Genomic DNA, 13,352 nt, shown 5'->3' with positions numbered 1-13,352 from the left:
CTTTGCTCTGGACTAGGCTTTGGCTGAAGGGAATGTTGTGGCTGGTTTGATCTTCTATCCAGACCACTCAAACTTTCTCCACATCAGCAATGGCTGATGTGGTTCTGTTATTAATCACGTGTTCACTGGAGGAGCACTTTTAATTTGCTTCAAGAACTTATCTTTTCCATTCACCACTTGGCTACCTGGCTAACGAGCAAGGGGCCTACCTTTCAACTTTTCAACATGCCTTCCTCCCTAGGCTTAATCATTTCTAGCTTTTGATTTAAAATGAGAGACATGTGGCTCTTCCTTTCACTTGAAAACTTAGATGTTATTTTAAGGTTATTAATTGGCCTAATATCAATATTGTTGTGTCGCAAGGAACAGGGAGACCCAAGGAAAGAAAGACAGGGGAACAGCCAGTTAGTAGAGCAATAAGAACACACCCAGCATTTACTGATTAAGTTCAGTCTCATATGGAGTCTGTAGTACGCAAAACAATTACAATAGTAACATCAAAAATCACTGATCACAGATCAGTGGGGTGCCTGGCTGACTCAGTTGGTGGAGCATGGGACTCTTGATCTTGGGGTGGTGGGTTCTAGCCCCCCATGTTGGGTTATCGAGATTCTTAAAAACAAAATCTTAAAAAAAAAACACAATAAAGCAAAGCACAATGCAAGGCATGCCTAGGGGCGCCTGGGTGGCTCAGTTGGTTGGGCTTCCAATTCTTGGTTTCGGCTCAGATCATGATCACTTGGTTTGTGGGTTCAAGCCCTGCATCCGGCTCTGCATTGTCAATGCATAGCCTGCTTGGGATTCTGTCTCTCTCACTCTCTCTCTGTCCCTCCCCCATTCTCACTCTGTGTCTCTCTCAAAATAAATACATAAGCGTTTTTAAAAAAAAGTCTTAAAGAGAAAACAAAACAAGGTATGCCTATATAGAATAGAAAAATAGGGGCACCTGGATGGCTCAGTAGGTTAAGTGGCCGACTTCAGCTCAGGTCATGATCTCACACTTCATGAGTTTGAGCCCCATGTCAGGCTCTGTGCTGACAGCTCAGAGCCTGGAGCCTGCTTCGGATTCTGTGTCTCCCTCTCTCTCTGCCCCTCCCCTGCTCGCACACTCTCTCTCAAAAATAAATAAATATTAAAAAAATTTTTAAATAAAAAAAAATAGAAAAATGGCAAAGGACATTGACAATTTCTAAAAGAAGGTATACAACAAACACACTGACAACTGTGAAACCTTACTATTAATGAAATAACTGAAAATTAAAATTAAATACCCTTTTCAACTACCAGACCGCCAGAAGTGAAAAGTAACAGCAGGAGTAGGCATATATATCATCAGAGTTAGGGGTGCACATGAAAACAAGTATATCCCATCTGCCCACTAATTCCTACAGAAACAATCCCATATGTGCCCAAGAATGCAGACAGGGATTATATTCACAATGCCGAAAACTGAAATAACCTAATGTTCTCTGAGACAAGACTAATTAAATTCTAGTGCAATGTGATGATTACAGGACGTTAAAAATACTACTGTTCTACTTTCATCAATACAGAAACAAATCTACAATACATGAAGTGAAAAAAGCAGACTACATAAGCAGTTTGGGTGGTGTATGATCCTACTGTGGTTTTATACAGTATACACAGTTGACACTTAAAACAGTGAGGGGGGTACTGGGTAGGGGCACTGACTCCCATGCAGTCAAAAATCCACTATAATTTCTGACTTTCCAAAAACTTAACTACTAATAGCCTACTGTTGACCAGAGCCTCACTGATAATAGTCAATTAACACACATTTTGTATGTTATATGTATTATACACTGTACTCTTACAATGAAACTAGAGAAAAGGAAGTGTTAAAGAAATCACAAGGAAGGGGCATCTGGGTGACAGTTGGTTGAGCATTGGACTCTTGGTTTCAGCTCAGGTCATGATCTCACAGTTCAGGAGTTTGAACCCCAAGCCAGGCTCTGTGCTGACAGCATGGAGACTGGTTGTGATCCCTTCTCTCCCTTACTCTCTGCCAGTCCCTTGCACGCAAGCATGCGCTCTCTCAAAATAAATAAACTTAAAAAAAAATCATAAGGAAAATACATTTATAGTACTGTACTATAAAAAAAATGCATATAAGTGGACCCACACAGTTCAAACCCATGTTGTTAAAAGGTCAATCATATTATATATGTATATGTATATATATATATATATATATATACACACGCACATATACATATTTATATAATTTAACATATATATTTGTTATAATTATATATAGTATATAAACATACATACACATTTAAATATAAGTATATAAATTATATATAAATATGTATAAATTATAAAATATATATGCAAAACTTTCTGAGAAGGATTTTTAAGTTTATCTTTTACTTTTTACATTTTTTTTACTTTTTACATTTTCAAACTTTTCTATCATTAATTTTGCTGCTTTTACAGAGGAAAAAATACTAAATTAGAAGAAGAACACAGTTCCAGGTGGTTTCTTTACCTCCCTATCAAATCAATCCTGTTCATATGTGCATAAAAATACTATCCTCCTACCTGTCTGAGCAACTCCAGTTTCTTCAGTTCCTCATTATAGGCTTCTGGGTTCTCCCCATAATTCTTCAGGACAAACTAGAGAGAGACACATAGAGACACACACACACATAGAGAGAGAGAGAGAGAGAAAGAGAGAGATGTAAGCCAGGAATACAAAACACTCCCCGGCTCCCACTCCTGCCCAGAGTCCTTGGAAGTCACAAGTCAGGGCTCAGGATTGGGTCCAGACCCACAAGCATGAGCTTACCTCCTGGTCCACCGGGAACTCTACCTCAGTAACAGGGCAGCACTAAAAGCTGACCATGAGAGCCTCCACCTTTGAGCAAAATGGAAAGTAAGACTGGATGACCCTGTGTGAACACCCTGGCTGGTCTTTGTCATGCTACTGCCCTCTTTGTAAAGTCCAGGGCTCTGGCAGGTCAGGAATTGGGGAACTTAGCTGGCTGAAATAGGATCCTACTGAGCATCCCAAAACAGGCCACAAATTCAAGACTCCTTCAAGGACTGGACCCTGCTGTGTTCTGAGATCACAACCATAATCCCAACCCAACAGCCAACACAGACAAGAGATACCAAGTAAGAGTGGGAGTGCAAAGGCTTCTTCACCAGCCAGCCCTTCTCGCTAGGAAAAAGCACCACAGAATAAAGGATTTACATGAGGACAGGCCCACAGGTGTGTGATGGGAATGATCCAGACAGGAGACGGGAAAGTCACTGCCCGCATCAGAGAGGGGACTGGCATGCCCGCCCACAACAGCACTCTTCACCTCTGGAGCTGACTCTCTAGGACAATGAGCACACTCATCGGTCTGGAGGCAGAGCCTGGGCCAAAAGGCCCCTTGTTTACCTAAGATCAACAGGCTAAGGCAGCTGAACTATTGCCATTGCAGTTCCCGCTGCCTGAGTTAGCAATCTGGGTGGGGGGAGGGGGGCAGATGCATCCATTCCACAAACACTGAGCACTGATGCCCACCTCACAGGTTCCCTGAGGTTCAAAGACTGAAAAGAGGTGGCCTCTCTGTCCAGCAGCACACTCGCACGATGTCTGTGGCCCACTCACCTGTTGTGAGGTCCCTTCCCAGGACCTATGCCTCATGGCTAGGGAATTGGCCACATGGAAACCTGGAAGGCTGTGGAACAGCTCCTATCTGCCCTGGCAGGGAAAGGGAGAGGTGGGACAGACAGAAGGGAGGCTACTGCTGAAATTGTTTCAGCATCACCCAGTCACGTTCCCAAAACCTCTGACCCTGACCACTCTTCTGTTGGCTTTACCTCCTGAAAGTCCCATGTGCCCATGAGCTCTCCTTTCTATCCTCTTGCAACCCCTTCAAAGCTATCGCTTACTTAGAGGCCAGAATGATCTTTCTAGCACAACTCCAATGTCACTCCTAACTTCAGAGCCTTCTGAAACACACATGCACCTGGGGAAAAAAATAAACCAAAATATGCTTTTCTTAGGATAGTGAGATTATGAGAAATGAGTTGCAATCTAAAGAGAAAAATTGTAATCTAAAAAGAATGTGCAACAGTAGCTCCCCAGAGCCTCCAAGTCCAAATCTAATCTCCTAGGCACAGAGTTCAGGGCTCTTCACAACCTGCTCCCAACAGCCTTCAAAGACTGTCCTCTAGCATGTTCCAGGGACACCCAGCCAACAGTCCTATGGAATTGCTCTCAGGTCTCAATACCTGTCCCCATGTTGTCACCTCTTCTCCATTAAGACTCAGATGAAATGTCACCTCCTTGAACTTCAGCTGCTGCTCTCTCTACATTCCAAACATGCCTGCACCAGACTGTGCCTTGTGGCAGGGTCATGCCAGTGACACCCCTCCAATCCACACCAATCAATGAGTGTGTCAGGAACAGCAGGGGCCTCATTAGTATGTGTTAGATCCTCAGCAAATGGCTGCCTTTACAGGAAATGCAGAGGAGGGATGAACAAATTGAAAATACTAAAAGGAGACACTCCGAAAAATTCAGAAGATGGGACATTCTGCCCAACAGGGCCTTCTGTAAGTCCTTTGACAATATGATAAAAGCCATGAAAGAAATCTTCCTAGAAATACTCAACTATGCACAAACGCAAAAATGTGCAAACAATGTTAGGAGTTCGCAGACACTCTTAAGCCCGTTTATGGGCTCCTGGTTTGCAATCCTCGCTTGGATCTAGCCAAACCTCTTCTTCTCAACCAGCCCTCCAAACACCATAAATATAAAGTGTGGCCTGGGCTGTAAGGTAGAACTTGACTAAAATGGGAATGTATTCCTTGATTAATTCCCTTTTGGTAAGAGGTTTTAGAGTAACAGTACACACAGCCTGGAGGCCCCATGGGATAGAGGGATACTGGAGTCTTAGAAACAAGGCTTCTCCTGGCGTCGCTAAAAACACCTGTCCTTGCTGTTCACACATGGTGAAGGAGAGAGAAAGGCTGCTCCCAACCCCAGCAAACTGTCCTTAAGAGGTCACCTTCTACCTGTCTCATTCCTCCTCTAAGATCAGCAGCAGGAAAAACTGACTGAGCTCCTGCCACAGACCAGGCTCTGTGGTGAGCACCTAAAAAGTTCCTCAAACCCTGTAACAACCCAAAGCAGTAGATACTATTATCATCACCATTTTACAGATGAGGAAATGAACAAACTGAGGCAAAGAGGTCAGGGCATCTGCCGAGTTCACAGCACTAATAACTGATGGAACAGTAACTAAAACCCAAACATTTGGGTTTCAGAGCCCAGGTTCTTAATCGCACATTAGACCAATTCATTCCCTCTATTTTTAATACAGTTCTCATAAATAATTCTGGGGAAAGAGTTAGAGAAAATGAATCTCTAGCCACATAGTGAATCTCATAGCCACAATAGAGCAGCCAGGTTATTTTTTAAACTCTGATGGAGTCCTCTATGACTGCAGATCACTCCCCCACCAAAGAGAGGAAAAAGGCTGGCTGAAGGTTCTAGAGCAAAAAACAGAGACCATCTTGCAGTCTGTGTTCTACAGAGCTCAGAACAAAGTCTGGTCAGGATGTGAAGCTCCCGACAATCTGAGATAGAAGGCCTAGCAGCAGGTCACTAACACCATAGAAGGCAATGACAGGACCCCAATGCACCCACACAACCAACAGGTAGTTAGGGTCAACAGGACCCAGAGAACCTCCAGAGCCCGGCCGGACTTTGAAGAAGTTGGGGATCCTTTTCTGAGGAAACAATAAGACCTATGGACATGCCTATGTTAATTGAGAGCATGTCTAAGGATCAGAGCCACTGGGGGGGGGGGGTGGAGAAGAGAGGAAGGAGTTACAAGTGCAAACAATAAGAATACAAAGGCCATTTCCAGAGAAATATCAATATAGTATGCGAAGACCTCTCATAGGGACCCACATGCATTAATTCTTGTTCTCACAGGCTTAAGAGGTATATTATTTCCATGTTATAGGTGAGAAAAATGAGGACCAGATTAGTTATATAATCATTTGTAGCAGCTGAAGGTCACCTAGCAATTAAGTGGCAAGGTCGGTCTGATTCCAATGTCTAGGCTATTTCCATGATACTACTCGGCTCTTTTACTGAGCAACAAATGGCACAGAATTTTGTAGGCAGATAAGATCACATTCATCACAGATGAGAAACATTCATCCTAGGTCCTGCCATTCTTTTGCAGATTGGAAAAATGGAAACTAGAGATCAGCAATGGCTGTACTAGAACTCCAAGCCAGGTTTCCTGACTCCTGACCCAGGGATATTCCTTTTGTGTCACTTTCTCTTGTATTAATTAGCATGTTCTCATTCTTCTGTGCATGCTTCCCACCCCCCCCCCCACCCCCAGATGCTGGCGGTGTTTAGCTTTTGCTCTTAATTTGATAGAACATCTTGGAATTTCACGGAACTAATTAAAGCAATAATCCAAGAAGAAAAGAGAATAAAAGGCATCACAGGTGTAAACATTACCTTCGTTCACTGTACATATACTTCTCTTTTCTCCACTTGCAGGATTTACTCAAATATGGGGAAATGGGGGATTCCTTGGGGGTCCATGGAAATACACACAAAACTAAGTCCCACATATAGGATTATTAATAAATACAATACGATATATGTTTTGCTACTGAATTTCACATGAGATTAATTTTATTCAGAGAAAGGAGTTGGATTGCCCCTTGGTGTCAGCAAACCTAAAACCAAATAACAAGCCAACAGTACTGAGGATGAGAACAGAGTTTCATCCTCGCCTAGTCTAACCTCTGTCTCTACACTCAAGGAATCTCTCCCACATCTCTTCTAAACAACACCAGCAAGGACAACTCAAGTTACATCTCCTGGCAGGTGCCAGAACTAGACTAGGTCATTCATCCAACACTTATGAAGCATTCTCCACACGTAAGTATTTATTACTTCCCGAGGAAAGGAAAGAATCTCAAGTGAAATGGATACAGGCTTTTGGTGTAGGAGATTAAAATCAGAGAAGAATGAACTGGACAGTGCACGTCATCTGTTCCTGGAGCCATTCTGCTGTAAAACACAGTGGGCAGACAGGCTCGGTAACTCCAGATCTGTGATAAGAGAAAAGACAGGTCATCACCACAGGTAATTGGCAATGTCCCATGCTCCTCACTGTTGAGAAGGCAGGGCCCCCTTTTAGGCCTCTGGCCATTTGATTTCCTTTTCTATGTAGCAAGTGTTTCAAAGGAGTCAACTATCCCATGAGAAATCGCAGCGGGGAGGATTCCACAAACCTGAAAAGGAGGCTTTACCTACACGTGAATAAGATCAACAGTAAGAAGAGGTAATAAGAGTGTGCACTCTGTGGTGCAGGTCAACTGAGTGTTAACAGCGGTAGGCCTGGTCTGAATTTAGGAGTGTGGTATAACAGCCAGGCAGCTAAAGGGGCCCTGAGGAGGTATGGTTCAACCTGAGTGATGAACAGGAAGAAAGGAATTCCAGTAAGGACCAGAGCAAGAACAATGACCAGATGTGGAAGGAAAAGAGACTGAAAGTTCCTATAGGAGAGGTCTGGGGGAATGAATTAGAGAAGGAGGCTGAAGCCAAGTGGTGGCAGGCCTTGAATAGTGGGCAGATTCTCTGGAGGAACCTGGTGGAAAAGTGGAGATTCAGAAATCAATCCAGCTAAGGGTGGGGAAGAGAGAGGCCAAGAAGTCACTGAGTTGGCAGGGTGGCTACTACATGATACGTCTGCCCTTGAGGATAGATAACCATGTGGACCCTAGAAGGTAAGCTCCATGAAGGCAGGAATTTTTATAACATATAGCCCTGAATTCCCAGGGCTGGCACATATAGTCACTCAATAACTATTTGTTCAATGAATGAATCAGAGATGGATGTTAACACCTAAGTCCAAGTGAGCTTGACTTAAGCTCTAATGCAGTTGATTAAAGGCAGATATTTGAGACAAGAGGAAACAACTTCAAACACCAACACCTGTCACCAAAATCACTCAGTGATGAAAAGTATCGGTCAGCCTTCATTAGTTGCCAATGAGTCAGCACTGTGGGCTCCAAAGCACAGGAAACAAAGTGAAAAGACAGCAGCATTTTCCCACTAAAAAATTATGTGGGTCCAGGTATCCCAACCTAAAGCTTGGCACTGCAGCTCAAAACCAGCTTGCTGTTCTCTTGGCTCTTATTTCACATTATTCCATAATTGAAGGCATGTCCATCAGGAGCGAAAACTAATACTAACCACTATGAAAGGTCTTTTCAACAGCCCAGGCCTCACAAAGAAATAAGCCCTTTAGCTATCTAGAAAATTCCTATTCATCTTTCAAAACCCACCAAGCCTTCTCTGATGGCCCCTCCTTAGGCTGGTACTTCTGTATAGTGCACATACACTTCCACTAATATTACTATTTAATTTTAAGTTTCCTCTACTAAACTGAATTCTTTAAAAAAGAAAAAAAAAGAAAGAAAGAACAGTCTCTTATTCATCTGTATTACCAAGGCTCAGCATAGTGCTCAACAGGTTGACCTCAACAGAACCATTTTTACCCTAGTATTCTACATTAAATTCTACCTCTCAGCTCCAAGTCATTGGTGAAGGTTCCCACAGCTGAGAGAAAGGGTAGAAGACGACAAGGGTACGAGTGGCAGAGGCAGAGTAGGGGCTCTAGGGCTGAGGAGAGGAGTCCAGGTCAGGAAGAGTTCCCAGGCTGCAGTGGCTTCCGCAGTCTTCTCTGCAGGAAGAGATCCAGGGTACTCCGAGGGAGCTGGCCCTTCTCGAGCCCAGCCTACCCACAGGCTGCTGTTCCTTTTCAGTGGGTTCACGCAATACAAGCCCCAATCTTAACCTATCAAATAAACTGGTAGTATCTTCCCCAATCCCAAAGAGGAAACAAAAAGAGGTGATGTCTGCAAAACGAAGTTTCTTCTGCATCTGATACCACCTCAGGCTAAATGGTAATGAGCAACTACTCCAGCGAAGTCATTACTCACATAAAACCTTGTTGGTTAGGCAAGAGTGATCAGAATATCAAAGGATAAGTTAAAAACAAAACGTCTCCTAGGATTTTCTGGGCTAGGATTTTATCCACTGGATTTCCACAAATGTATAGTCACCATGTCTAAATTCCCTTTCGACTGTCATTCAATCATTTGAGAAATGTTTTCCTGAATGCCAACTACGTAGAGGGGGCCCTGCTAGGCTTCGAGCAGCATGCAGATGCCTCCCAGGTCACTTAGAATTGAATAGAGGAATTAAAACATAGCACACATACTAACACCAGGAAAAGAATGGAAAAAGGGATTCAGAGAAGGGAAAGATTAATCCAGATGAACGGATTCAAGAAGCCTTTTGGAAGAGACAGAACTTAAACTGGACCTTGAAAGATGGACAGAATATACAGACATTAAAGAAGGATCTCATTCCCATCCCACAAGGCAAAGATGAGAGTTCTTCTGGGTGGGAGAAAATCCACAACCAAAGGCAGAGAAGAGCAAATATACAGAGAATGTTAAGGGAACAGCAAATGGCTGAATGTGAACAGAATCTGTAACAAATACATAGATCAAGCACACACTGGACCCTCAAAAAATACTGAAAGAACTGGGGTTGGTCAGGCAGACCTCTAAATGGGTTGGAACTGAACTAGAAAACAAAGGAGTTTTGTTGTTTTAGAAAAAGTCATCTAATTGTGCTTGTATGAAAGAGCAGATAGAAGACCAAAGTCTGAGGAAAAGGTAACAAAACTCTTAACTTTTAGATTAATCTAATTTCCTGTCTTTACAAATGAGGAAACAGACACCCAAAGAGATTTAATGACAGAATCAAAGGAATACAAACTGTGAGTGTCTGAACTAAGGCAGGGGCAGTATAAAGAGGAGGGAGATAGTTTACTGGGGTAACTACTTCCAAACCTACTGTCTTTCTTCTAACCCTCTTCTTCAGCACCCTGCTGGGTGGTGCACTGCCTAGATTACCTGGGACTTACTTTGGTAGCTGCTCTACTGAAAACACAAGGATGCCAACCCGCAACAACCTGGCTCCTTTTCTCTTCTGCTCTGACCCACTGCAACTAGGTGGCCCTCCCCACGGGAGATGTCTCAGAGGGCACCCGATGCTCATTCAACACACCTGGCCCCTCTCTGTACCAGCCCCACCTGATCTCGCCAGAGGTCTCTTCCTCCATCACCACCAAACCTGCCTGTTTTCCCCGTCCAACTGACGGTTCAACACAACGACTGCAAATGTTTCTTCAGGAGCTACAACTGGTATCCCCTTCGGGCAGTTAAGAAAAGCAATAACCCTCCCCCAAAATGACAAGGACCTGTATCTTTCGGCCCAAGGGGGCTCCTGAATATGGTTCTTATTCTCAAGAGACCGGAGAGAATCGCACTAAGTGTCAGAGAGACCCCAAACGCAGAGGTCAGGCATTCCTCTGGTTCCCATCTTGAAACACATATGCTGAGCCATCACCGGCGTCCATCCCAGTCCGCTCCTGGACTGATAGCGCACGGAGGGCACAGTTCAAACTAGACGGCCAGGGCCGCCCACCGCTCCCCCGCGGGGCGGTCCCGGCGTGGAGGAGGGGCGGAGCAGAACTAGGTCCGGAGCGTCACACCGAGGAAGTCTGGTGCCTCGGTGGGAACCGTGGATGGCCCGGGGCAGAAGTAGGGAAGCGGGTTTTAAAAAGGCTGCGGATGCTGGCCCCGAGCGGGCGAGGAGGGGAGAGGAATGTCTGCGGAGGGCGGAGGAGGAACCAGGCTGAGAAAAGCCAGGGGAGGCCCCTCCTGGCCTCATCCGACCCTGCGACCAGGGCCTAGGGAGATGATGGACGCGCAGGGGGCGTCACGCGCTGGCAGACGGAGCTACGCCGGAGAGGTAGGAGGGTGGGGGGGGGATGCACTTACCTTCTTCACCGCCGGCTGGAAGAGGAAGTCACCGGCCTCCTTCAGGTCCAGCCAGATCATGGGCATGCGGGGCACAGCCTCCATGGCGGCTTGTGCCCGCCGGCCACCCGGCCGCTCCCCTAGCTGCCCCAGCTGCTGCCTCAGCCTCGCGCCCCGCCCCTCCACGCCGGAAGTCACTCGTCACGCGGGGCCGAAAATTGCACGCAGGGCCTGTTGGGAAATGCAGTCCTCCCCCGCGCAGCCTTCAGCTCTAAGCACAGCTGCCGTTGCGCATGCTCACTCCTCCGCGGGGAGGGCGTGGAAAGCGAATCTCTAGCCCCCTTCGAAAGGGTGTCTGGGAATGATAGTCTTCCTCCATTTAGCTGCGGAGCTGGGGCAGGGTGGTTTTCTCCTCCCTCCCTAGCCAGGACCCGGGTCCTGGCCTTGGCCTTGGCGCTCCTGTGTCGGAGCAAGTGCATTGGAGCCCATAAGCTTATAGTCCCAAGTAGAGTCGGGGACATAGAAGACAGGGGCAGGCGTTCTATAAAGATAACGTGGCAAGGGGAGCCTGGCTGGCTCAGATGGTGGAGACTGCCACTCTTGATCTCTGCGTTGTAAGTTCGAGCCCCAGGTAGGACGCAGAGATAACTAAGCCTGGGTGGCTTAGTCGGTTAAGCGACCAACCTTTGATTTCGGCTCAAGTCATGATCTCAACAGTTTGTGACATCAAGCCCCACTTGGGGCTCTGCGCAGGGAGTTAGTGTTTAATGGGCATAGAGTTTCAGTATGGGATGATGAAATAGTTCTAGAGATGGATGGTGGGTTGCAAAACAATGTGAATGCACTTAATGCCAAATTGTACGATTAAAATACAAACTTTATGTTAGGTATATTCTACTACAATAAAAATTTTTTGAAAAGAAAATGCAGGACCTTGCAATTATTTTTTTAAGGGAAGGGAAAAATTGACCAGTACCTTAAAAGAGCTTATTTCTGGAAGACCATCTTGAGGTCACCTGGCCATAGGTGAAGGCATTGAAGATAATGCCCATGCCCTGAAAAATCCCAACCATGAGGAAGAGGAGAAAGTTGCCCCAACACAATTTATAGTAAATGAAATGCAGGAACATAAAGTAGCCCATCTTGGGGTCCTCTGATGGTGTGGTAATGGCCAGCCATAAGGGAATCATTAGACCTGGACACAGCAGCTGGGACCAGAGGAGGCTATGGCGGTGGGAGACATAGCATAGCATCGCTGAGCAAGGAAAGAAGCAAGATAGGACATGGGACTATGAAGCAGGCAGCTACAGGAAGCAATTTGGCCACAGGACAGACAGTTTAGGCCCCAAACACGAGACAGCAAAGGGTCAGGATTAAGCAGTTGGAAGTCAGTATGGACTGGAACAGTCAGAAAGGGACAGGACAGGTTGGGAGTAGGAAGCCTCCTCCTAAGACAGGGAGGACCTAGAGAGGCAGGCATTCCCGGTGGGTGGAACTGCAGCTACAAAAGAGATCTCTGACTAGGCTCCAGGATTCAAAGGAGCCAGGCAGATGGGTCCCTACCTAATCAGTTTCCTAGAGCAGCACCTTTGGCCCTACTGTCCTTCCTTCCCCTAGCTTCACTCTCCTCTTTTCTTTTTTTCAACTTTTTTTTTTATCTTTATTTTTGAGAGAGACAGAGCATGAGTGGGGGAGGAGAGAGAGAGAGAGAGAGAGAGAGAGAAAATCTGAAGTAGGGTCCAGGCTCTGAGCTGCCAGCACAGAGCCTGACACAGGGCTCGAACTCATGAACTGCGAGATCATGACCTGAGCTGAAGTCAGATGCTTAACTGACTGAGCCACCCAGGTGCCCCTCACTCTCCTTCTCTTTAGAATGGGACCACCTTGTCCCCACATGGTGCTTCTGGGGTTGAACTACAATTACAGATATGATCACAGACTGAGTGGCTTTAACAGCAGAATTTAATTTTTTCACAATTCTGGAGGCCACAAGTCTGAGATGAAGGTGTTAGCAGGGTTGGTATCTTCTGAGGCCTCACTCTGGTTTGTAGATGAATGTCCTCTACCTGTGTCTTCGCATGGTCTTCCCTCTGCATGTCTGTGTCCTAATCTCTTAGGACACCAGTCATACTGGATTAGGGCCCACCCTCATGACCCCATGTTAAATTAATAACCTCTTTCTCCAAATACGGTTACATTCTGGGTCCTGGGGGTTAGTACTTCAACATATGCATTTGGGGGAGACACAATTCAGCCTATAACACAGGGTCAGTGATGTAAAGGGCAATTGGTGTGAGATGTATCAAAAACCAAGAGGTTCTGTGAGAGGGCCTTGAATGTTAAGGCAATGGGTAGGGATAGGCCATTGGAGGCGAGACAGCAGAAAGGATGTGCCTGGGGAAAGAAGTGCCCTCCCAATGCACATATTTCCTCACAGGAATGGACAGAGTTGGGAG

At 45.6% G+C, this 13,352-nt stretch overlaps 1 protein-coding gene across 1 annotated transcript in view; it reads right to left on the bottom strand.

The window, feature by feature from the left end:
* The window catches only part of PTPN23 (protein tyrosine phosphatase non-receptor type 23), a 35,616-nt gene extending 24,565 nt beyond the window's left edge, over positions 1-11,051 (bottom strand). The window contains exons 1-2 of the mRNA XM_047094758.1: positions 10,918-11,051; positions 2,566-2,640 (exon numbers count right to left, since the gene is read on the bottom strand). Of these exons, the coding sequence (XP_046950714.1) occupies positions 2,566-2,640; positions 10,918-11,001 (159 nt within the window). The 5' untranslated portion in view covers positions 11,002-11,051. The remainder of the gene's footprint in view (positions 1-2,565; positions 2,641-10,917) is intronic.
* Positions 11,052-13,352: the final 2,301 nt, after the last annotated feature.

This window comes from Lynx rufus, unplaced genomic scaffold (assembly GCF_022079265.1).
Source record: "Lynx rufus isolate CCGP_SWC_20201006 ecotype Redwood Valley unplaced genomic scaffold, mLynRuf1.p SCAF_4, whole genome shotgun sequence".
Lineage (NCBI taxonomy): Eukaryota > Metazoa > Chordata > Mammalia > Carnivora > Felidae > Lynx > Lynx rufus.
The sequence above is the reverse complement of the archived record's forward strand: the minus strand, read 5'-3'. Positions and strand labels throughout refer to the sequence as shown.